The sequence below is a fragment of the Melopsittacus undulatus genome, chromosome 2, assembly GCF_012275295.1.
Source record: "Melopsittacus undulatus isolate bMelUnd1 chromosome 2, bMelUnd1.mat.Z, whole genome shotgun sequence".
NCBI classification, from domain to species: Eukaryota; Metazoa; Chordata; class Aves; order Psittaciformes; family Psittaculidae; genus Melopsittacus; species Melopsittacus undulatus.
In genome coordinates this window covers 99,177,400-99,200,565 of record NC_047528.1, presented here as the reverse complement: position 1 = coordinate 99,200,565, position 23,166 = coordinate 99,177,400, and the positions used below count along the sequence as shown (strand labels likewise).

The following is a 23,166-nucleotide window of genomic DNA, read 5'->3' as shown; positions in this document are numbered from 1 at the left end:
TAAAAGTAAAAAAAAAATTCCAATTATGCCATGGATGTGATTGGCTGCTATTCAAAGCTATTTAGCAATAATAAGGGCACGAAGACAGGTGGTAACACTGGAAAAGGACAGTTGCAGTTATTGTTAATTCAACAAAACTTGATTGATAGAAATGAGCTCTTGGCCTCAAATCTGTTTGGGAAAAAGAACCTCACACTAACATAGAAGCTAATACTATAGTAACTATAACCATGTAACTAAACTCCAGTATAATTTTTTTTCTCTGATTCTTAATACTTCAGATGTTTCCACTGCTACACTGTAGTAGATAAGAAGTAATGTCACCAGTATCAGAACTAGAACACATGGGCTCCTGAGATAGTAATTTTCTATCTTCATACAAAGAGTTACATAATGCATGGATATTCACACAAACAAAATAAAATAGCCTTGAACATGCTGAAAGTTATCTGCACTTACTCGGGGTTTTGTCATGATTATATTCAAAGTGTAAGAACTGTCAAAGAAAACAGTCAAAATAATACTAAAAAGACAAAGATTGATAATGTTGAAGGTTATCATTGTATTGATTATTGTATTTTGAGCAGCTATTTACCATCCAGAGAGCTTTGTAACCTTGGAAACCTGATGAAGTACAGGATATAAACATTGAACGGTGCTTGTGCAAAGTAACTGGTAACAGAAAGAGATTTCATGTAGTTAACCTCTCACTTTTATACCATTAGTGTTGAACTAGTGGCAGATAGGGAGTATCAGGGGAGTTTATTCTGGAGAGGTTTTAAACAGCTTCTTCCCTTTCTTTATTCATTTTGAAGAGAATCAAATACACCGTTTTCCAGTGCAACTGAAAAACAGGCAAGGAGAAGGGCTGTAAAAATCTATTTTACCTTCATTAAAAAGGAGCACTTTAGTTATAACACTACTTAGAAACTTTGTTAAAGTCCCTTTACAGTCTCAGGTAAGTCCCAGATTGAAATAATGTCACAAAGGGAGTAAAGACTGAATATAGCAGTAGTTTAGTATCTGCTATGTCCTCTGCTGGGCAAATGCATGCTGCCCTGGCAAGAGAATGGAATTTTATGATCTAACAGGCCTTTTCCATCTCTAATTACATCCTCACAGGGGCACTGTGAAGACTATGCAGTTAATGTTTGCTCAGCTCTCTGACCATGTAAAGTACTGTTAAAGTGCTAAGCATTACTATTATCATCCAATTATATAATCAATCCAAATTTGACTAGCACTAAAGTAAGTTCCAGTTCCAATTATGCTAATGAAACTGCAAAGAGACTGTACATCCAAAAGTTTCTACAATACCAAGTGCTGCTGCAGTACCTTTGAGAATGCTCATTACAGTGACCTTCCCCAGCATTCATTAAACACACATTTACTTGGGGACTGTGAACTTCAGGTATTCACCTGTCGGGGGACAACCCGTAGAGCCCTGAAAGACAGTTAATATCTGTGAGCAGCTCCACAGAGGATGCCTTCAACAGCGGAGCAATGGGACACACTGCGTCCAGAGGCCTCAGTTGAGAGCAGCAACTGCCACCGAGGGAGCCCCAAGCCTCCATCAAGGCCCAGGAGCCGACAGCTCCGCTGAGATGAGCAGGAACTCACATGGGACTGTGCTCGAAGGGACATCACCGCCTGAATGGGGAAACCTGCCTCAGGAAGCATGGAAACAGTCCATGTCACGTCAGTCTGGCCCTGAGGAGGCAGGTGGAGCCGGCAGGGTGTGGCATAGTGAGCGCCCTCCTCAGGGGTAGGGCCCGGGCTGGAGCTCTGCTCTTGCTGCCCCGTGGGTGGCAGCGTGGGCACAAGACAGAACCGGTGAGCTGGGGGCTGCAACGCAGACCTCGCAGTGTCGATAGAAAATGGTTCTACTCGTCCCTTCAGGCAAGCGCACACAATGGGCAGGGCTGCACTCACGAAGTTCGACCAAGCCACATGCAGGATCCTACACCTGGGTCGAGGCAATCCCAGGCTCAGCTACAGGCTGGCCAGAGAAGAGACTCAGAGCAGCCCTGCAGAGAAGGGCTCGGGGGTGCTGGTTGATGAGAAACTTAACATGATCCGGCAGTGCGCACTCGCAGCCCAGAAAGCCAACCCTACCCTGCGCTGCATTAAAAGGCACGTGACCAGCAGGTCGAAGGTGATCCTGCCCATCTACTCCACTCCCGTGAGGCCTCACTCCCCACTGTGCGCCCTCGCCTCAAGAGACCAGTCTTGGCGCTTTCTACACCCTGAGCTCTTCTCTGCAGCTTCCTCTCTCATCGGTTCTGTCTGGTGCCGGTGCTGCCACCTTTGGGGCAGCCAGAGTACAGATCCCAGATCGGGCCCATGCCCGGGGCCTGGCCCTGGCCCTGAGGCGACCCCTCACCACTCCGCTCAGCTGCCCGCACATCATGCGGGCGCCAGCTGCTGCCCTGCTCCCTGAGTGATGTGACATGCGGTATTCCCTTGCTTCCTGGTGCTGTCCTTCCTGGCACATTCTTCTGTGGGTCCTTGTTCGCTTTAGCAGAGCTGCCGGTTCCTGAGTAAGGCCTGGCGGGGGCTTGGGGCTCCCTCGGAGGCTCTTGCCGCTCAGAACTGGGGCTGCTGATGCAGTTTCTCTTCACTTCCGTGTTGAAGGCTCATCTCTGGAGATACCTCGGCAAGTGAGTAAGGTAATTTGTAAGGTAATAAAGTTGTTTGTTTATTTCTGTGCGCAAACTTCACAATAAATCAACACAAAACATTTTAACAATTTCAAGCACAATTCCAATTAGGAAAATAATTTAAGGAAGTGTTTTCCTGTCCATTATTTCCATGGAGATGAGCTGTCATTTTCCAGTATTTGTCAGAAAATGTCTGGCAATATGATTGTCATTATTATCACTGCCTGCTAGAATAATGTTACATCCCTAACTAGAAAGTTTGCTGAAGACATACCATTTGTTTTAAAGAAAAAAAAATATTTCCCCATTAAATTTAACATTTTTATATCTTAAATATTCTGTAAACATAAAAGTTAATCTTTGAGATAATTAAATTTAGGAAGTGCAGCTACTCTTCAAGTTTCACTTTTATTGAACCAAAATTATATGCATTAATTTAAATATGTATATATATGATGCAACGATCAAATGTCATTACTTTTGTGATGGCACTAGGTTGTCCCAAGAGCATATTACCTTCATGGATGTTCCTTGAAGAAAACCTACAAGATATATTGAGTCTGTACTTCTTTGCTTCTATTTCTGCAATATTTCAGTGTTTTTTAAAATAGTTTCTTCTTATTTTAGTTTATATGTGAATGCTCTTTATGTATATTTATCTATTCTGTTTGGTTTGGGGAAGAGAAGAATTTTGTTCTAGTTTACTTTTTTTTTCCAATTTTAAAACAAACTCACATAGATATGTTGTTTTGTACAGCCTGGTATAGTGCAAATTTCTATGTGAAAAAGTGCAACACAAATGTCTCATTATTTCAATTACAGAATTTTACTACCACCAACTGCTACTACAAAATCTGCATGTATGTCTTGACCAGAAAGGTTATACTTGCCTTTGCAGAACCTAATAACTAGATTCATTCCAGATCAGCTCAGAATGATATGTTTTATCTTGTGATGGGTTGACCTTGGTTGGCTGCCAGAAGCGCATGCAACTACTATCTCACTCATCCACTTCAACAGGACAGGAGGGAAAAACAGCATGACAGGCACTTGCATACACTTCATCCCAAGCACCTCTCCTACCCACCTTAATATCACCACAGGTTGCTTTCAGTCCCTCCAGTGCAGGAAGATGGTTGCAGTCAATACAAAGTGGTTTCTCTCTGACGCTTCTTCCATCTCACTTGTTTCTTCCACTCCACCATGGTCCCCAAGGCTGCCAGGGATTTTTGCTTGGGTGCCTGTATCACCTCCTCCCCTTCTCCCCTTTGTGCTTGCAGGGCTGTTTCTCACACTTTACTGTCTCACCTCACAGCGAAGCAACATTTTCCCCTTCCTTACTTAGGTTTTCCACAGGTGCTGTTATCTTGCCTGGGGGACTCAGCTGTGCCCTACATCCAGTCTGTCTTGGTTTCCAGCCCAAGAAAGCCTATAGCATGGGCTTGCTTCTTATTACAAATTGGGGACCTCCCCTTCAGGACATGTTGAGTTCCTAGAGTGTTCCTAGGACAGAAAGTCCCAGGACACCCCTATTCTACCACAGACAGCTTAGATAATCCATGTGTCTCCTTTACCTCTGACAGGAGAAACCAGACAGTTGTTTAGAATAGCTGTTATAAAGGTTCATTGCATTTGCACTGTCTCTGGCCACTGAACATGAATTTGTAGAGGTGAAGCCTTCCTGTTGAGCTAGGTCAGTGGTGGTTAGCCAAATGAGAGATACCACGGAGAAGATTATGTGAGTTGGGGCTATGCTACTGCATCTATGTATATTTGACTAGAAGGGAGTTTTGTGTTCTCTCACACATAACAAATTCCATCTCCAGCTGAGATGGCTGCAATTTCAATTCATTCTTACTGTTGCAGACATAAAACTTCAGGATAAACATTGAGAAAAGTAGAGAATTATACGAAACAGGCTATTGCATCTCTTATGGTGTCATGAAACTTATGCATAAGAGAATCTCTCCATACACAGATAGTGTGCGTTTGTGAGGAGAAAAACACAGATCAGGCCAAAGTCTCTGATCAGTCTGTCCTTTCTTTGTCTAAGTTGTCAGTTTTTCTTTTCCTATCTCTTAATGTATCCTCACATTCTAACTACAGCTCATGGCAGGAAGTGTCAGTCAACAGAACTGGCAAGCAGAGTGCTCTGAGGCAATGTAAATCAACAGGAACACAGGTTTGTCCCATGTCAGATGTTAGGAATAAACTGAAAGGTCTGGGGATGCAAAAGAAACGAGTAAAAAACATTCAATATGTAAGGTCCAGTGCCATATTTTCAGCTGTCATTTATTGCCCCCAGGTCTGCCAATATCTGATAAATAATACTGATTTAAGGAGTTACATTTTCTCAGCTGCTTATTTTCTTTCTGTTTTTAACAAGATTATATCTTCTGTTTCAGGTACCTGGTGTGTTTAAAAGATTCACTAAAGAAAAGATTTCTGACAATCATACACTCTCCAGCTAAAAAATCAGATTGATTCTAGATTTCACATTTTTATTTCTTCCAAATGAATTTGAATTCTGCTTCTCTTACTAACTAAAAAGTTTTCACCATGCTCAAATCTCAGTTAATTAATACAATTTTGTCAAGATGTCCTGTTACCTTGTTTTAATATTCACAAACCAATCTTATTCTTAGACAATTTCTCTTCTAACAAATTGAGATGGCAATCATCCCCAATCAGACATTGTCAGAAGTAATTGATTACTGCAAAGTCATAAACAATGGATTGATGGATCAATAAAATTTTTCTGTAAACAAAATGGCAGTTTTCTACTTCTGTGCATTTTATGTTTCATTAAGCAATTATAGTCAATGAAAGAAAGAATTCTAAAAGTATTATTGTAACAACATATTATTTAAAGATTTCCAAGCCTTTTGCAAATTTATGGAGGATTTTTTATTTCATATGTGTTTGTATGTTATGGTTACTACATGGAGTATTGAGACACCATGTATTTAAGCTGACTGGTCTAGTGATTGAAACGTGCAAAATATACGTCAAGCTCCATATGTATACTCAGGTTTAGGAGATCATTTGAGGCAGGACAGTGAGACCTCTTTTCAAAAAAGGAAAAATGAATCCTTGTGTATATACATTAGAGGAATGCTAGTCAAACTGACATTTGTCAAGTATCATTTTAAACCATCTAAGACTAACTCTCTCTGTGTATATATATATAAATATATCTATACAGTTTATAGAAAAAATTTCAATGTGAATTAAGGACATTTATGACTAAGCCAACTTTATGGACAGCAACAGCTACATGTACAAATCATAGAATCATAGAATCATAGAAAAGTAGTAATAAGCCCTCTCTCCTCCAAAATAAACCAAACAGTGCTTTGCAGAAACAGCTCAAAATCAAGTTGCATTTTGTCTGTGCCTAAGATTTACCTGCAGTAGTAATAAATTTACATTATTTTTTACCTCTTTGGCAAAATTGCTTTGAATCTTTTGCTTGTATTTCACAAATCAAGGGCTTGTCTTTCCATTTCCAGGCTACTATCAACTGAAGCTAAAGCCCCTTTGAAACTTAATTTCATTTCCAGGCATACTTGAGAAAAACACACAGTCAGAAGCATTTCTTGGACTTTACATTAAGTCAATGGCTAGAACAAAGTCAAGGGGCCACAATCGTACTGTGTGCTGTAGAAATGTATGCTTTTTGAAAAAATGCTTATGAGTTGGTTTAGAGTGACATCAGCATTCCAAAAGCCCAACAAAATCTGTGACTGAGAACTAGAAATTTTGAAAGTAATGAATGCAGAGTTCACCCCATTCAAGATTCCAAAATCCACAGCAGAGGGAAAGGAGTGGTAATATGGTGAAAGTGGGCAACTCTTAAGCTGTCATTCACAAAACCTGCTCTTTTTTAACAACTCCGGCCTAACAAAAGGTATGTCTGAGTAACCACAAACAAATTTCATAGTTTCTCATTAATGTAAACAACTAAAATGATACAGAAATAGACAGAACTTCACAACTTAACAGTAAAATAAAAGAAATAAATTAAGTCTAAGTAGTTATACTAAAGTTAATAAATCCTCCCTATTCATTGGGAAAAGAAAATGACCTAAAGAAAACAAAAAATATAGTAGTATGTTCTGCTAGATTTAGAAAAATAATGGTTGCCATTCTTTTTAGAGGGATCTCCTAAGGCTTCTTTCTTCAGATAGGTTGAAGCAAAAAATATATTAACGCATCAGGGTTCATTTAGCTCGGAAAAATATCAATATATCATCATCTTTAGATGAGTGAGTTTCAATTAAGTACTAATGATGGATTAAATGGAATATGTATTTATATAAAGAAGGTGGTTTTAAAAGGAAGCAGAAAATACTATTGCTATGTTCTGAAAATTTTCCCTGCAACAAAACTAAAACTCATTTAGGGGATTCCAGTGTTAAATGCTATGTGTATTCTTTTCCTAGTTCCATAGTCCCAGTTTTCAGGTGCAGATGGTGAAATTGACTATAACAGTGGTTTACTACCAATGCTCTCTCTAGAGTTTTAGGTTCAAATTGCACCTATAAAAAGGGGTAATTAGTCCTTTCTAGTTTATTGCTGTTAGGGGAAAGGAAGCAGTTTCAGTTAACTACCAGCTAGACACCACTCCAGATTAAATATCCTAGATTCAGTACCTTATACTGGTTTTCAAATACCAGTCTGAGAGTTCAAAGAAAGTAGGAAATGTCACCTTCCCAAACATTATGGACTATTAATTATGTCTTTTTAGTGAACTTTCTTAGTGCAATTAGTCTACAGACGTGAAGATCATTCTTTATAGAAGACTGTGAGCTGGAACAAGGTGAATTCCAATTTAAATTGTGTTAGAAACAAGAGTTACTGCATTCAGACAGCTGAACAATTATCAGATAAGCAAAATATGTGTAATGAAACAGATAAAATAGACTAATTTTAAAACAAGAATGGGTATGCAACAATGCATATGTTTTTCTTTGCTAGTATATACACTGGTATTTTCCTACAGTACCCTTTATCTAGTTATGTATGTAGAAGGAATTCATAAAAAGTCAGCCACGTTCAGATATACATTAAGTACAAGTAAACATGTAGCTGTATTTGACACAAATTTGACAGCAGCTTTGGATTGTGTGTCCTTTGGGGTCACTTAATAAGAAACTGCACAGAAGATTCCTGTCTGTTTGCTTTGAAACCACTCTCTAATCATTGATAAACCTGAGCACCAGTTGCCCTCATGGTGGATGGTAACTGTGAATGAGCAGAAGATCCCAGGGTGGAATTTCATGTTACAGTTTCTCTGGTGGTCAATTGCATTTAAAAGATTTCTGATGACTTTTTTACCAGACCTTGCTTTTTCCCAGGCAGTTTATAACATACTAAATAATACTCTCTAAAATAAGTGACAAGTTCCTCTGCAGAAAGTGACACAGAGACATCTGCACTGATTCAGCCAAAGGGGATATATATTTCAGCAGGAAAGAGAAGCCTAGAAAGTAAAAAGCCTCTGAAGATGGTCTTGCTAGTGCTGATAGCATACTTCAGAAGAGTATCCTAAAGCATAATCAACAACTAGATGGACCCAGCCCATACTTTAAAGGATTTTAGAAATGTAGGAATGGGCCTTTACCTGTCAGCATTTTTAAAGAGAAATAAAAGTGACTCACTGAAATACTCATAAACAACAGATAAAATGTTTTGCTTTTCAAGAAACTGTAGATAGTGCTACTTTTTAGAGTAGAACTGGGCTGATTTACTTCTACATTTTACTAAGCTGTTTTATTTCTGTGATTTCCTTCATTTTTTTATTTAAGAATAACTTAATACAACATGTTTGAGTTCCTCTCCTAGGAAAGGGGGAAAAAAAAAAGAAAAGAAAAAAGTGTCTAAGTGTCTCCTCGTGTTCTGGGATTTAAATCCTATGTCCAAGAGAAATTCAGATAACCACCCTAAAGTGATAGCCAGCTCTTCTGGATCACCCCCCACATACACACCAAAAAAAAAAAAGATTAAAAAAATCAGTACTACTGTACAGAATAATAGTTTAAAATGTCTGAGTTGGGTTGACCTTGGCTTGCAATCTGGTGCCCACCAAGATAGTCTGTCACTCCTCTTCCTCAACTGGACAGGGGTACAAAACACATTGAAAAGCTCTTGGGTTAACATAATGACAGAAGACTAGTTATGAATTCCTGTCATGGGCAAAACAGACTCAGCTTGGGGAAATTAATTTAATATGCTGCCAATTAATTGTAACAGAGTAAGATAGTAAGAAACCTGAACAAAACTAAAAATACATCAGCATCACTCCTGACTCCTTAGTGCAGGGCATAGGGAAGTGCCATGGTCAGTCTATAATGCTTAATCTCTGCCACTCCTACATCCTTATGTTCTTCTTCTCTAGCACGGGATGTCTCCCACAGGAGACATTCCTTCATGAACTTCTCCAATGTGAGTCCTTCCCACAGGCTGAAGTTCTTCAAGAACTGCTTCAGCATGGGTCTTTTCTGTGGAGGACAGTCCTTCAGGAACAGATTGCTCTGGCGTGGGTCTTCCACATTCCACAGTTTCTGCCAGAATCATAGAATCATAAAATACTTAGGGTTGGAAAGGACTTTAAGATCATCTAGTTCCAATCCCTCTGCCATGGGCAGGGACACCTCACACTAAACCATGTCACCCAAAGCTCTGTCCAACCTGGCCTTGAATACTGCCAGGGATGGAGCATTCACAATTTCCCTGGGCAACCCACTCCAGTGCCTCACCACCCTTACAGTAAAGAACTTCCTCCACATATCCCATCTAAACTTCCCCTGTTTTAATTTTAACCCATTACCCCTTGTTCTATCACTGCAGTCCCTAATGAATAGTCCCTCCCCCTCATTCTTGTAGGCCCCCTTCAGATACTGGAAGGCTGCTATGAGGTCTCCACACAGCCTTCTCTTCTCCAGGCTGAACAGCCCAACTTTCTCAGCCTGTCTTCATATGGGAGGTGCTCCAGTCCCCTGATCATCCTCGTGGCCCTCCTCTGGACTTGTTCTAACAGTTCCATGTCCTTTTTATGTTGAGGACACCAGAACTGTACACAGTACTCCAAGGGGGGTCTCAAGAGAGCAGGTCAGGATCACCTTCTTCAACCTGCTGATCACACTTCTGATGCAGCCCAGGATACGGTTCCCTTTCTTGGTTGCGAGCACACACTGCCAGCACATATTAAGTTCCTCATCGACCAAGACACCCAAGCCCTTCTCTACAGTACTTCTCTAAATATTTTCTCTGCCCAACCTGTAAGCTGTGCATTTGGCTTGGTTAAACTTCGTAAGGTTGGCACTGGCCCACCTCACAGGCATGTCAAGGTCCCTCTGAATGGCATTCCTTCCCTCCCGCGTATCAACCGAACCACACAGCTTGGTGTCATCTGCAAACTCACTGAGGTCACACTCAATCCCTCTGCCCATGTCACTGACAAAGATGTTGAACAAGATCGGTCCCAACACTGATCCCTGAGGGTCACCACTCATTACTGGTCTCCAGCCAGACATTAAGCCATTGACCACAACTCTTAGCATGTGGCCATCCAGACAGTTCTTTATCCACCTAGTGTCCATCCATCAAATTGATGTCTCTGCAATTTATAGACAAGGATGTCATGCGGGACAGTGTCGAACGCTGTGCACAGGTCCAGGTAGGTGATGTCAACTGCTCTAACCTGTGTACCTGTTCCGTATCCCCATCATAGAAGGCCACCAAATTGGTCAGGCAAGATTTCCCCTTAGTGAAGCCATGCTGGCTGTCACCAAGCACCTTGTTGTTTTTCATGTGCCCTAGCATGCCTTCCAGGAGAATCTGCTCCCAGATTTTGCCAGGCACAGAGGTGAGACTGACTGCTCTGGAATTCCCTGGGTCATCCATTTTCCCCTTCTTGAAAATGGGGTTTATATTTCCCTTTTTCCAGTCAGCGGGAACTTCACCTGACTGCCATGATTTTTCAAATATGATGGCTAGTGGCTTAGCAACTTCATTCGCCAGCTCCTTCAGGACCCACGGATGGATTTCATCAGGTCCAATAGACTTGTGTACATTCAGGTTCTTAAGATGGTCTCAAACCAGATCCTCTCCTACAGTGGGCCTAGGGTCTTCATTCTCACAGTCCCTCTTTCTGCCTTCCAAGGCTTGAGCACTGTAGTCAGAGCATTTGCCAGTGAAGACTGAGGCAAAGAAGCCATTAAGAACCTCAGCTTTCTCCAAACCCAGTGTAGCCAGTTCTCCTGACAGCTTCCAGAGAGGGCCCATGTTGTTCCTAGTCTATCTTTTATTTGCAATGGACCTATACAATCCCTTCCTGTTATCTTCCACATCCCCTGCCAGATATAATTCTAACTGGGCCGTAGCATTCCTAACTTGGTCCCTAGCTTCCCAGACAATATCCCTGTATTCTCCCCTGTCCTTGCTTCCACCTTTCATAAACTTCTTTTTACCCTCTACGTTTCCTCAGCAGCAATTTATACATCCAAGGAGGTCTGGCCCTCCTGCTGCACTTCCTTCTAGTCGGAACACAACACTCCTGAGCTTGTAGCAGGTGATTCTTGAATATGAACCAACAATCTTGGGCCCTCCCTGACTCCAGGGCTATATTGTGGCGTATCACAACACAGACTCAAGTTGATGAGGAGACTCAAATCCAGCTTTATTAAAATCAAGCCCTTTTTACCCCTCTGTTCAGGACTTTCCCAACCTGCACAAGCATGTCACATTCAGTCTCATTGGCCCCTGTAAAAATCCCTTGGTAAATAGCCTAATCACAATGCTGAGCACACATTGTCCACAGAATTCGAGGCTGCCATTGCTTGGGCTGCTGAGGGAATGACAGCCACCATTCAGTTGTCCAATAGCAGTCTGAAAGGACTAGTGGGTGTGGCAACCAAACAGGTACAAGGTGTCTTGTCCTGTCGCATTGGCTAATGTTATCCAGATGTTCTCTTTTGGCTGGGTGGGAAGTCACCAGAGGGTCAGTCTTCCTGTGATAAAGAGACAGAAGACAAGACTGGACGAACCCATAGCACAGGGACCCAGCAAGGTCCTTTATCTGTGGAAACAAGCATACCCTCCTCCTCAGGCTGTGAAAGGGAATGGGCCTTCCCATTCATGAGTTTCAAGATTACATACTTTAACATGAGCTTTCCCCTGTTCAAAATTCTTAGAACCCTTAGAGCTCTTATAGGAGGTCCATCCTCTGTCCAGAAACTTAAAAAATTCAAAACATATTACATTCTTGTGGGATTAACTGAACTCCCCTTTTTGTTTCTGCAACATGGTTTCAAGAGTGCTATGTGTTCATTCAATAATGGCTTGGCCCATGGGAGAATGTGGAATACCTGTGACATGTTGAATTCCCCACTGCTGAAAAAAATGCTTATGTTTTGTGTGCTATATAACCTGGGCCATTATCTATGGTTTTTGAAACTCTCAGAGTAGAAGAAGCTGTAATAAAACATTGACAAAACATCTTTGGCCTTTTCAACTGAGTGTACTGATGCATAAATCCAAGATGAAAATGTGTCGACAGAAACATGGACATATTTGTATTTGCCAAATTCTTGTACATGAGTAACATCCGTCTGCCAAATTTCAAGTGACAAAAGACCGTGAGGATTAGTTTCAATCATTGGTGTGGGCAAAACTTGTTGACAATCAGGACACGATTGTATGATTTGCCTCATGTGCTGAGTCAGCTGAAAAGCACGTTGCAGATCTTTTGCATTTTGATGATAAACTTCATGGGACAAACGAGCTTGTGCAAAACGGTCAGGTAAGACTGTAATACCTGCAAGCCTATCAGACTGTGTATTTCCCTCACTTATAGGTCCAGGTAGAGAAGTATGTGAGGATATATGTTGTATAAAGTATGGGTGTATCCATCGATCCAGGAGCCACTTTTGAGCTCCCAGAGAAGGGCAAATAATGTTCCATTGGATACTTCCTTCAGAAAAGTGTGTTCTAGCCTAGAAACAAGGCCTGCATATAGGCAGAATCTGTGATAATATTTACTGGAGTAGTCCATAATTTGAAAACATGGACTACAGAAGAGTTCTACTACCTGAGGTGATCCTGTGACACTGTGCATATCATCATTCCAGTGTCCTTCAGTATCTTTGCAAACTATTACTGCTTGGCCTGTCTTGCCAGACCCATCAGTGAATACCGCGAGGGCCTCAGTTATTGGTGTAATAGCTAATTGTGAAGCAGGTAAAAGGGGAAGAAAGTGTAGAGATTGTATAATTTTGTGTTCTGGGAAATGAATACTAATTTACCCTGTAAAATCTGCTACAGCATACTGAAAAGCAGAAAATTGGTGAGTTTAAAAGGTTAATTGTTTTGTATCGAGAGGCAGATAGATAATATTAGGTTCAACACCATGTAAAGTCAATAACCGCTCTCTCCCTTTCTGAATGACCATAGCTATAATTTCAGTGTCTGTTGTAACTGTTTTTCCAGAATTATGTATAAAAATATCCATTCCAAAATAATCAATGGGTCTGCACCTTGCAGAATTCACTGTGCTAAGAGCCAATAGGGTTGAAAACATGAATAAAAAATGAAAAGGCTAATAAGGTGGTCCATTTTTTGCCTATGAGCAACTTGACTGGTTAACTTTACAACCACTTTATCAAGGATGGTTTGCGCAGAGGGGGTGAGTGTTTGGGGAGAAGTCAAACACAGATCCTCCTCCAATAATCTGAAGAGGGGATGGAGTTTTTCTGTAGATATTCCCAAGAGAGGACGGATCCAATTTATGGTTCCTAAGAGCTTTTGTAAATCATTTAGAGTCATTTCTGTCCGAAGGGTGATTTTCTGAGGTTGAATGTTTTGTTTGGATATTTTCCATCCTAAATATTTCCAAGGTGAAGTTTCTTGATTTTTTTTCTGCAATTTGGAGTCCTGCTGTTGAGACTGCTTGGATCACTTGCCATTTCACTTTTTGAGCTGTTTGTTCTGATTCTGCAGCAATCAAAATGTCATCCATATAATGGTAGATTAAAACATTCTCAAAGCACTCTTGTATAGGGCTCAAAACTGCTGCTGCGAATTGCTGGTATAATGTAGGACTGACTTTTTTTCATGCCTTGTGGCAACACTTTCCAATGATATCTTTTATGCAGCTCTGCAGCATTGATTGAAGGCACAGAAAAGGCAAATTGCGGTGCATCTTGTGGAGCAAGAGGTATCCTGAAAAAACAGCCTTTTAAGTCAATGACTATGAGAGTCCACATTTGTGGTAACATTGCTGGTGAGGGGAGCCCAGATTGCAAAGCTCCTATATCCTCAATGACCTCATTTATCTCTCTTAGGTCATGTAAAAGCCTCCAAGCATTATTTTTCTTCTGAATCACAAAGACAGATGTGTTCCATAGGCTGGTCGTGGGGACTATGTGACCAGCTGTTCATCCACCAATTTGTATAATTGCAGCAGTTTTTCTTTTGGGAGGGGCCACTAGTCTACCCAGACTGGCTCATCGGATTTCCAGCTTAAAGGTGGGTCCTGCTGCAAAATAGTGGCCCCTAGGAAAAATCTGTACTTAAATGTACTCCCCATTGGCTTAAACAGTCTCTGCCCCATATGGTAGGAGAGCCAGATAACACATAAGGCCTAATAGAGGCAAATCTCCCTTCTGGTCCAAAAATAACACCAACCTCTTTGCTCTGCTTTGGAGAGGTTTGATCACCAATTCCTGATAAGGAAGCATGAGCATCCATTAAAGGCCAATGATAGGGCCACTGTGATGAAGAAATTACTGTAACATCTGTTCCACTACCAACAATTCCTTGCAAAGTAATGCTTGCCCCCCTGATTTTAAAATATGAGACAGTTGCGGTCAGTCCACAGTTAATTGTTGAGTCCAATAAATTTCAGGCATCCCTGTAGATCCAAAACATTCTGAGCCCTGCACGGTGTGGATGGCACCCAGTGACTGGGGTGAAAAATATATTAATTGTGCGATTCGGCTTCCTCCTGGTATTGTACATGGTGGCACTGAAGTCCACACCATTATTTTAGTTTCTCCTTCAAAGTCAGCATCTATGACCCCTGGCAGCACAAAAAGACCCCTTATCTTTGTAGAGCAACATCCAATTAACAATGCTGCCTTTCCATACCCGAGTGGGCCATATATGCCTGTTGGAATAAGCACAACTGATGTGTCTTGAATTATTGTCTCTCCTGAGGTGGCCAGGTCCACTCCAGCGCTGCTGCTTGTGCTGGTGCGCAGACTGCGGCAGCTCTGTGAGGGGGCCATTTGGAGGGGTAATTTGCTGTCATAGCATGGCTCCTTACCATGCTCTGCTTGGGATTTCCCAGTAAAGTTAAAGGCTGGCCATCCTGGTCAAATTTCGATTGGCATTGATTTGCATAATGACACCCTTTACGACAGCATGAGCAAATTCCAGGTGTTCCCCTTCTATTATTTGGTTTTACTTTTGGACAGTCCCTTCTCAAATGGCCGTACTGACCCCATGAAAAGCACTGCTGTGACTTAACCAATGCCGCAAATGCTTCTGCAACCAGAGATAGATTGTGTTGTCTAGACCTGACATTCATACAAGCATTTAGCGTATCATCTATGTTCAGATCTTGTGAAGTCTGCAATACTTTCTGACAGTCAGGGTTAGCATTCTCAATAGCAAGTTGTTTGGAAATATATCTGCATGCTTGCTCATTATGGATCTGTTTTTCCAGAGCCTCATTATGTTGGTCTAAAAAATGTCATAAACAGCTTGTTTGCCTGTTGTTTGATTCAGACAAAAGACTGTCTCTGTTTACCAGCTTCAGGGACAGTTTTCAAAGGCTGAAGTGCCAATTGTTTAACTTGCTAAAAGCCCGCATGGCAAATCCTAGCTTGCGCAGCACTGGTGATAAAATCAGCTTGACCCAGTAATATGTTAGCAGTAACCGCTCGCAGTGGATCACATGCCCCCAGCCTTAAGTTTTCAGCAACCTGGGTGCCTGGGAGCTGCCTCATTTTCAACTCCTACATAGTGTATTGCATGTCCATCGTTATCAAACGGTCTAAGCTCCCTAGGCCCTGGCAGATAAACCTCAGGTGTAAAGGGTAGGGCCAGTTCTGCATACCCTGTGCCTCACCTAAAAAATCCACTGTGCAGGCCCGGAGGGTTTACTCACACTTGCAAAGCCCTGTAGCAATAATTGGCCTTTTTAGTCATCAGCATGCTTGTAGTAAGCATGGGTAAAGCCCTTCCCAAATCTTAATTTGTGAAGTCAAGCCATCATCATCATCATCAAACAAAACAATTTTTTAAAATCATTTGGGATAAATACATGAGTATCACAGAGAGACTGTTACCATATGAGTTGTATATTGGGCCCCAAGTCCATGGTCCATCACAGTTTGCCTGATACCTTTGATAAGAGCATATGAGAGACCTTCCCACCATGGGTCTTGATCTGGCAGATACACCACCAGAAAAGCACACAATACATCTGCATCCCCCTCCCATCTTGCTTCTCCCTTTACATCTTTCCATTTGTCATAAGGATTTGGGGATATAAATCAGACTCTTTTTCCAGATCAATAAGGCCCGGGTCAGAAAGACTATCCAGGTCAGCATCAGAATTATCAGGTGGCAAAACCACAGGAGCAACAACAGAAGACTGATTTGTTTGATCTCATGGCAGAGCCCGGCAAAGAAGCAGTGGTGAGGGAGCCGCTTCTGCCCCCTGTGCTTGTGAGGTGACATGAACTTTTAAAGTTTCAGAAATAGTTTGCCAAGGGCTCAATAAAGTGGTGGAAACTATGATTTTTTGTAGCACAGTCCCACAAAATAATACTAATTTTGCCCCAAATCTCCAGGGTATAAATATTAATGGAATTAGTAGATGGATCAGCTTCTGATGCCTAGAGAAGGATATGTTTCAATTCTTCCTCATCAACTTTATTCCCATTATAGCAAAATTATAGAATTATAGCAAAAACTTCTAGAACATTTCTTTGCTCTTTTAAGGCAGTCCCCATAGTTCTCAGCCACTTACACCCATCCTGCGAGAGGCAATCTGCACATTTTGAATTTGCTTCTTTTTAGCATACACCCTTTGTTACTTTCAGCATGTAGTTTGGCTGAGCCACACCACCAGATCAACAACTAGTCACTTTTCAAGCCCCACTTTGGGCACCATATATGGTGTATCATGACACGGACTCAAGTTGATGAGGAGACTCAAATCCAACTTTATTACAATCAAGCCCTTTTTATCCCTCTGTTCAGTACTTTCCCAACCTGCATAAGCATGCCATGTTCAGTCTCATTGGCCCCCGTAAAAATCCCTAGGTAAATAGTCCAATCATAATGTTGAGCACACCTTGTCCACAGCTTGCTGCTATGACCCGCCACTTTTTACTGGCAGCACCAGTAGTGATCTTCTTTACTGGTGCATCAGCTGGCTGTTCATTTGGTGTGGTGTGTGTTTCCCCGTTAACCCCTGCAGAACTGCAAAGTGGTTCTGGGTAGGACATCAGATGTAGGAGGAAGCCCCTTGCTTTTAATTGTCCTCTTCCTCGTGGTTTTTTTTTTTTTTTTGTGTGTTTGTTTGTTTTGGTTTTGTTTTGTTTTGCTTTTTTTTTTTTGTTACTATTTCCCAGCTTCCTGGGTTAATACCCTCCTTCTTTGCTGTATGAGCTATGATGGACGCTTGTGGCCCCTGAATTGTTTGGGCCTCTGGAAAGCCGTTCAGCTCCCTCTCAGCTTCCCTGTAATCTTTTACCCTACCGACAGTGTGCTGCAGTTCTGCCACCTGATGCAAGAGAACCTCCACGAGGGCGCTCGTAGTGCAGCCCTGTCCATTGCGCACCTTCGCCTCAAGAGACCAGTCCAGGCTCTTTTACATCTCGAGCTCTACACCGCAGCCTCCCCTCTCATCGGCTCTGAGTGCCTACACTGGCCCCCGCCAGGGCAGACAAGGCAGAGCTCCCAGGCTGCCCCCTGGCCCTGGGCGAGCGCTCACCATCCTGTCCGCTGCCCCGCCCTTGCCGCGCCGCTGCTCCCCTCAGGGCGGTGCCCTTGGCACCGCCCCCTGTGAGTTCCTGTTCTCAGCGGAGCTGTCGGCTGCTGGACAAGGCCTGGCGGGGGCGTGGGGCTCCCTTGGGGGCTCTAGCCGCTCAGAGCTGAGGCTCCTGGACGCTGACCTTCCCCTCACTCTGGAACTGAAGGCTTCTTCTCTGGAGATACCTCGCAATTACAAACGTGGTTCTTCATGGGCTTCTCTCCACAGGACACAGTTCATGCCAGGAGCCTGTGCCAGTGTGGGCTCTTCACAAACTGCTGCTGCTGCCTTCAGACTATATCTGCCTGGTCTTGCATGGAATCCTCCACAGGATGCAGTATGGGTAGTTGTTATATGATGAACTACAGGTGGGCAATCTGTGTCACTATGGTCTTCACCATGGACTGCAGGTGAATCTCTGCTCTGGTGCCTGGAGCACCTCCATCTGCACTGACTTTGGTGTCTGTAGGGTTGTTTCTCTCACATTTTTTCACTTGTCTCTCAGCTTCTGTCAATGCAGCATTTCTTACCCGTTCTTAAATATCTCATCATACACGCACTGCCAATGCTACTGATCGGCTCAGCTTTGACCAGTTGCAGGTATGTCTTGGAGCTGACTGAAACTGGCTCTGTTGGGCATGGGGGTAGCTTCTGGTGCTTTCTTACAGAAGCCACTCCAGCAGCCCTCTGGCTACCACAGTCTTGCCACATAAATCTAATAAAGCCTCCATAAATAATTTTTGTGGAAAGGACAAAGAAAAATCTGAAAGCAAAAAGACATATATTATTGTTAATAAGTATAGTTCATCTCACATGGAGACAGCTGCATTTGTGCTACTTGCAAACATATAAATGGACTTGGCAGTGGAGTTGGAAGCAGATGATCTTAAGATCTTTTCCAACCATAACTATTCTATGACTCTATACAATACTCTGTATCTTTAAGTACTCATACAGGTATAGTCAAAGACATAATTGTTATTTGCAATTGCTGTTTGCTAATTGCAATAAACACAATTGCTATTAATGGTATCAGACTGATCCTGGACTAAGTCCATAAAGTGTTCCCAAATCTTGTAATTTTGCATTTGGGATACAAAAAAAAAACCTGCCTAGTTTCACATCACTGTATTTACTGTCCTAACAGTATGCATTTGATCCTTTATGGACACGAAGTTGTATTTATATTGCATTGGTCAAAATCTAGTAGAGTGTTTTGTTGACAAAGCGTGTTGGACAATAGCCATTTAAGATTTAGGACATAATGGTGACAGCTGTGTTTCTACTAACAGTCCTTTCCATGAACACAGGTAAGAGGCAGGACAACAAAGATAGCAAAATTTGCTGAATTGTCATCTTCCAAGGAAAATGTAAGAGTATGATTTAAAGCTTACCATTCCCCTTAACCTTTTTGCTCCCTTTTCACCAAACTTTTAGTCTTTCCCTTGTGATTTTCAAACATGCCTGCCTTCCCTTTGAAATCTTCTCGTACATTCTAGTCTTTTGTTTATAAATTTCATTTTGTTATCAAGTTCTCTGTTCTGTGTGATAAATCAGAATGTTCCTTATCTGATCATCACTATTAGGTTTGCATATATACAGCTGGGACCAGCTTCCTGGGGAGAGGAGTACGAGCTCTCTCCCTGAGCCTCCCTAAGCCCATGCAGGTGAATGTTCCTCCGTGGGCTACAGGGGCACAGCCTGCCTCACCATGGTCTCCACAAGGAGCTGAAGGGGAGTCTCTGCTCCAGCACCTGGAACACCTCCTCCCTCCTTCTGTACTGACCTTGGTGTCTGCAGAGTTGTTCCTCTCGCATGTTCTCACTCTTTCCTCTGGCTGCAGTTGCTCAGGTGCAGTAATTTTTTTACCACTTCTTAAATATGTTGTCCCAGAGGCACTACCACCATTGCTGATGGGCTTGGCCTTGGCCAGCGGCAGGTCCATCTTGGAAATGTACTGGATATGGGGGAAGCTGCTAGCAGTTTCTCACAGGAGCTGGCCCTGTAGTTCCCCTGATACCAAAACCTTGCCATGCAAACCCAGTGTACTTAGGAATCCACCTATGATAGGTTTGATTTATTTAGTATTTTATTTACTCTATTTGTTCTTCTGTCTTCAGCCATTTAATTTCTATAAACAGCATGACATTTATGGGCATGTTTCTAGTAAATCTGTGAATAATTTCTGTGCAATGGGATCATGATCCATTTGTATTAGGCAAATGAATTGAAAAATGAGCTAAACTTTAAACTGACCGAATGGCCCATGGCACAGAAATTAGGAGGAAAAAAAAAGGAAAAAAAGGCAGTTGCAGAGCCAGGCTTCACAAAAAATATTGCACTTGGCCTTTTTCATTCCATTTCACACATCTCAGTAAGCAGGACCCTTGTTGATTAGTTTTCTATATATTTTGTGAGTCATGACTTTTAGTGAAGCCCAGGCAGAAGCAGGCATCAGTCACTACTAGCCCACTGAGACAAGGAGGCACAAAAACACAAAATGGAATACAAACCTTTGTAAATAAGTGGAATCAGTTTTAAGTAAAGTTAAATTTGATGGCTTTGTAACAGTAGCAATGGAAAATAACTGATGTGCATGAAGATAAACCATTGTAGTTGTCATAGTTTTAGGTCCTTATGACCTTAGAACAAAAAGTGTAAGAAAAACAGGACAGAAAAGCAGGACCCAGGGATGGGGAGTATCTGGGACTAGGAGACGTCCAGGATGGGCACAGTTAAACTAACTGATAGTAGGACAGGATGATTGCTATGTCTGTAATGTTAATTAAGCTGGTGTAAGCATCTACTGCACGTGCTTCAAAGTATGCCAAAAGTTATGGAGATTGTTGGAAGAAGTAAACGACCCTCAGAGACCACCACATTTTGGTACACATGGGGAAACTTTCTGGAAATTTATGTAATTCATGTGTAGCCTCATGAATATATATGTGTATGCCCAGTGACTGTATAAGGATGGCTTGTGTAGCAATACGGTGACACACGTTAGGAGGAGCTATTCCATATGTCTCCCTGAGCCACAATAAAGAATACCTGCTTGTCAACTTAAACTTTGTTGGCAAGTTTGTTCCTGGAGTTTTCTCCGAATCACCATGAGACTTGTACTGCTGCCCAAGTTGGCCCAAATGTTTCCCCGGTTATTGTGAATAGGGTTGTTTTTCCTCCTGTGTGATAGTTCTGTTGCAGATTTTTACTCCTCTGCAGTTTAGAACCCTCACACATACATTGTTCTCACTTTATAACTAAGCCTCGGAAAAGAATTGCCGAACTGCCATGGAACTACAGAAAGAAAATACTGGTAAGGACAGGATTGGTGAATCTTAGTAATAGATCTGCACATTTCTAATTCCTATTTAAACAATGTGTTCCTAATCCTGAATTTCAATCCACTATTTTGTAGTGCAGGGGAATGCTAATATGTATTGGTGAAATTTGTGAGGTACTCTTGGTTGGAGTCTTTTCTCCTCTGAGTGTAGGGAAATTCAAAGGAGTACTACACTGGATTCCTTCCCTGTCCTAACTGTTTCAGACTACTAAGCAATAGTTTTCCTATCTGTCAGCTAGTTACCTACTAGTGCAGTGTCCAATTTTTATTGTGACTATCTCCTCATTCTTCAGTACTGAAGTTAGAGATTTTTATCTGCAGTAGAAATAAAGAAATGCAATCAAGAGAAATTATGCAAACAAAGCCCTGTATTAAAGGACTATTAAAGTTGAACAGCCAAAGACTATGCAACAAGGAAAAGTCACATTATTGTATTCTTATCAACCTTAACTGAACTCCCGCATGCAGAGGTAATGTGGTGTTTTGGTTAACTACACAGTCCCTGCACTGGCCTGCCTTTGCTTCATCTACTGATGATTATCCATTTTGGGCCTGTAGCTGAGATATTTTTTTCTTGTCACTCCATCTGAAGTCCCAGGATGCATGTGTAGTGCCCTGGTTAGATCTTGTTTTGATTGCTTCTCTCACAACAAACAGGCCTGTGCCTGTATAGCCGGTGGCTGCTTTTTGTACCCCCAGGGATGCTGTAGCAGAGCGATTAATCATGCTTCTGGGCAACTACATCTGTACTTTTGCCACCACAGCTCCCACAGGGAGGTATGTTTGGTATTTCTTATAGCAACTGGGGCCCTGCTAGTGGAAGTGACAATTTTGTTTCCTGATTGCCCTGTGTGGACATCATGACAACAGGTAAGCCCTGCTTTGGGGGAGGTGATCTCTATGGTCAGACTGTATGCAGAGCACTTACTTCATTAGCCACCTAAAATGAATTTCACTCTTTTCCTCCCTGAAGTGTTTCTACTCCAGCTGAGCAAGCCAAATTGCATTGCATGGTCTCATTTCTATTGTCTGCACTTACAGTTGGCTTGTTTCCTCTACCATCACTTCAGTGCTTAGCCACATTGTTTTAGATGTAAGTTTTGAATCCTTTTGATACAAATGGACCCTCATTATCACTCACTAAAGATTTCTAGAAGTTTCTGAATTGTAAATACATGTTTATTGCAGCCGTGACTGCTGTATCCCTGGCAGCCAGCAGTGTGTCTGCAGTTTTTTGTTGTGGTGTTTATAGCATGATATGAATTCTGCCCTGACCTTGTTAAAATTTATTTTTCTCCTGCATGTCTCTAAGCAGTTACTTAGTTTTCCTTGTTTCCTGTCAGTTTCTAGGAAGGTTTCATTCTTTGTGCCATAATGAAAACATTTTGTCCCTGTAAAGACAGACTTACTTCTTATTCACAATATTAAGAGGTGATATTTCTGTCATTTTCAAAAAGCTTGTTAATAAATCTGGTATCACAGTGCTCCTGTAAATGCTGACTCCAGATGATATTCTGCTGCTTTTTGAAATTAGCTTTCCTTTCACGTTTCCCCTCTTTGATAGATGACACTTGCCCTATGTCTTGGGTGTTAAGTTAGTACTCATATTACAGCTGATGCTCTAGAAGTATGTTATCTGTAGTTAGTATTTGAGATTTAAACTACTCTCTAACATTTTTATTTTGTAAATACTCACATCTCATTAAAATAATCCTAAATCACAAAAATGCTGATTTTTCATCTTGCACAAAATGTTGTGCTAAAACTCAGTAAAATAGGATGCAAATTACACAAGCAAAATGCATCACGCTATAGTTGTCTTTATAATATTTACAAAACACATACTCTACACATGCTTATTAAAACTGAACTAAAAATGGAACATATTTTTCTCCACAAAAAGCACAAGCTTTCTGCTAAGTCTATTGCAGAAACAACCCTGTGTATCATTTCTACATTGCTGCTGCATCAGTGACATATTCAGAAAGCAGATGGCTACCCTTCTGAATGACATCATTCGCATTTCCATAATAACATTCTAAAGACCATAATGCTGCACCTGTTCTAAATTCTTCCATCTTAAGGACAGGGTATTGTCAACTTTCAGATGTGCA

The 23,166-nt window shown here is 41.7% G+C and overlaps 1 protein-coding gene across 1 annotated transcript; it reads right to left on the bottom strand.

The window, feature by feature from the left end:
- Window positions 1-14,530: 14,530 nt before the first annotated feature.
- LOC117438995 (deoxyuridine 5'-triphosphate nucleotidohydrolase-like) lies at window positions 14,531-14,950 on the bottom strand. Its single transcript, XM_034074655.1, has one exon. The coding sequence runs from the start codon at window positions 14,948-14,950 to the stop codon at window positions 14,531-14,533; it is 420 nt and encodes a 139-aa protein (XP_033930546.1).
- Between the last annotated feature and the right edge of the window lie 8,216 nt (window positions 14,951-23,166).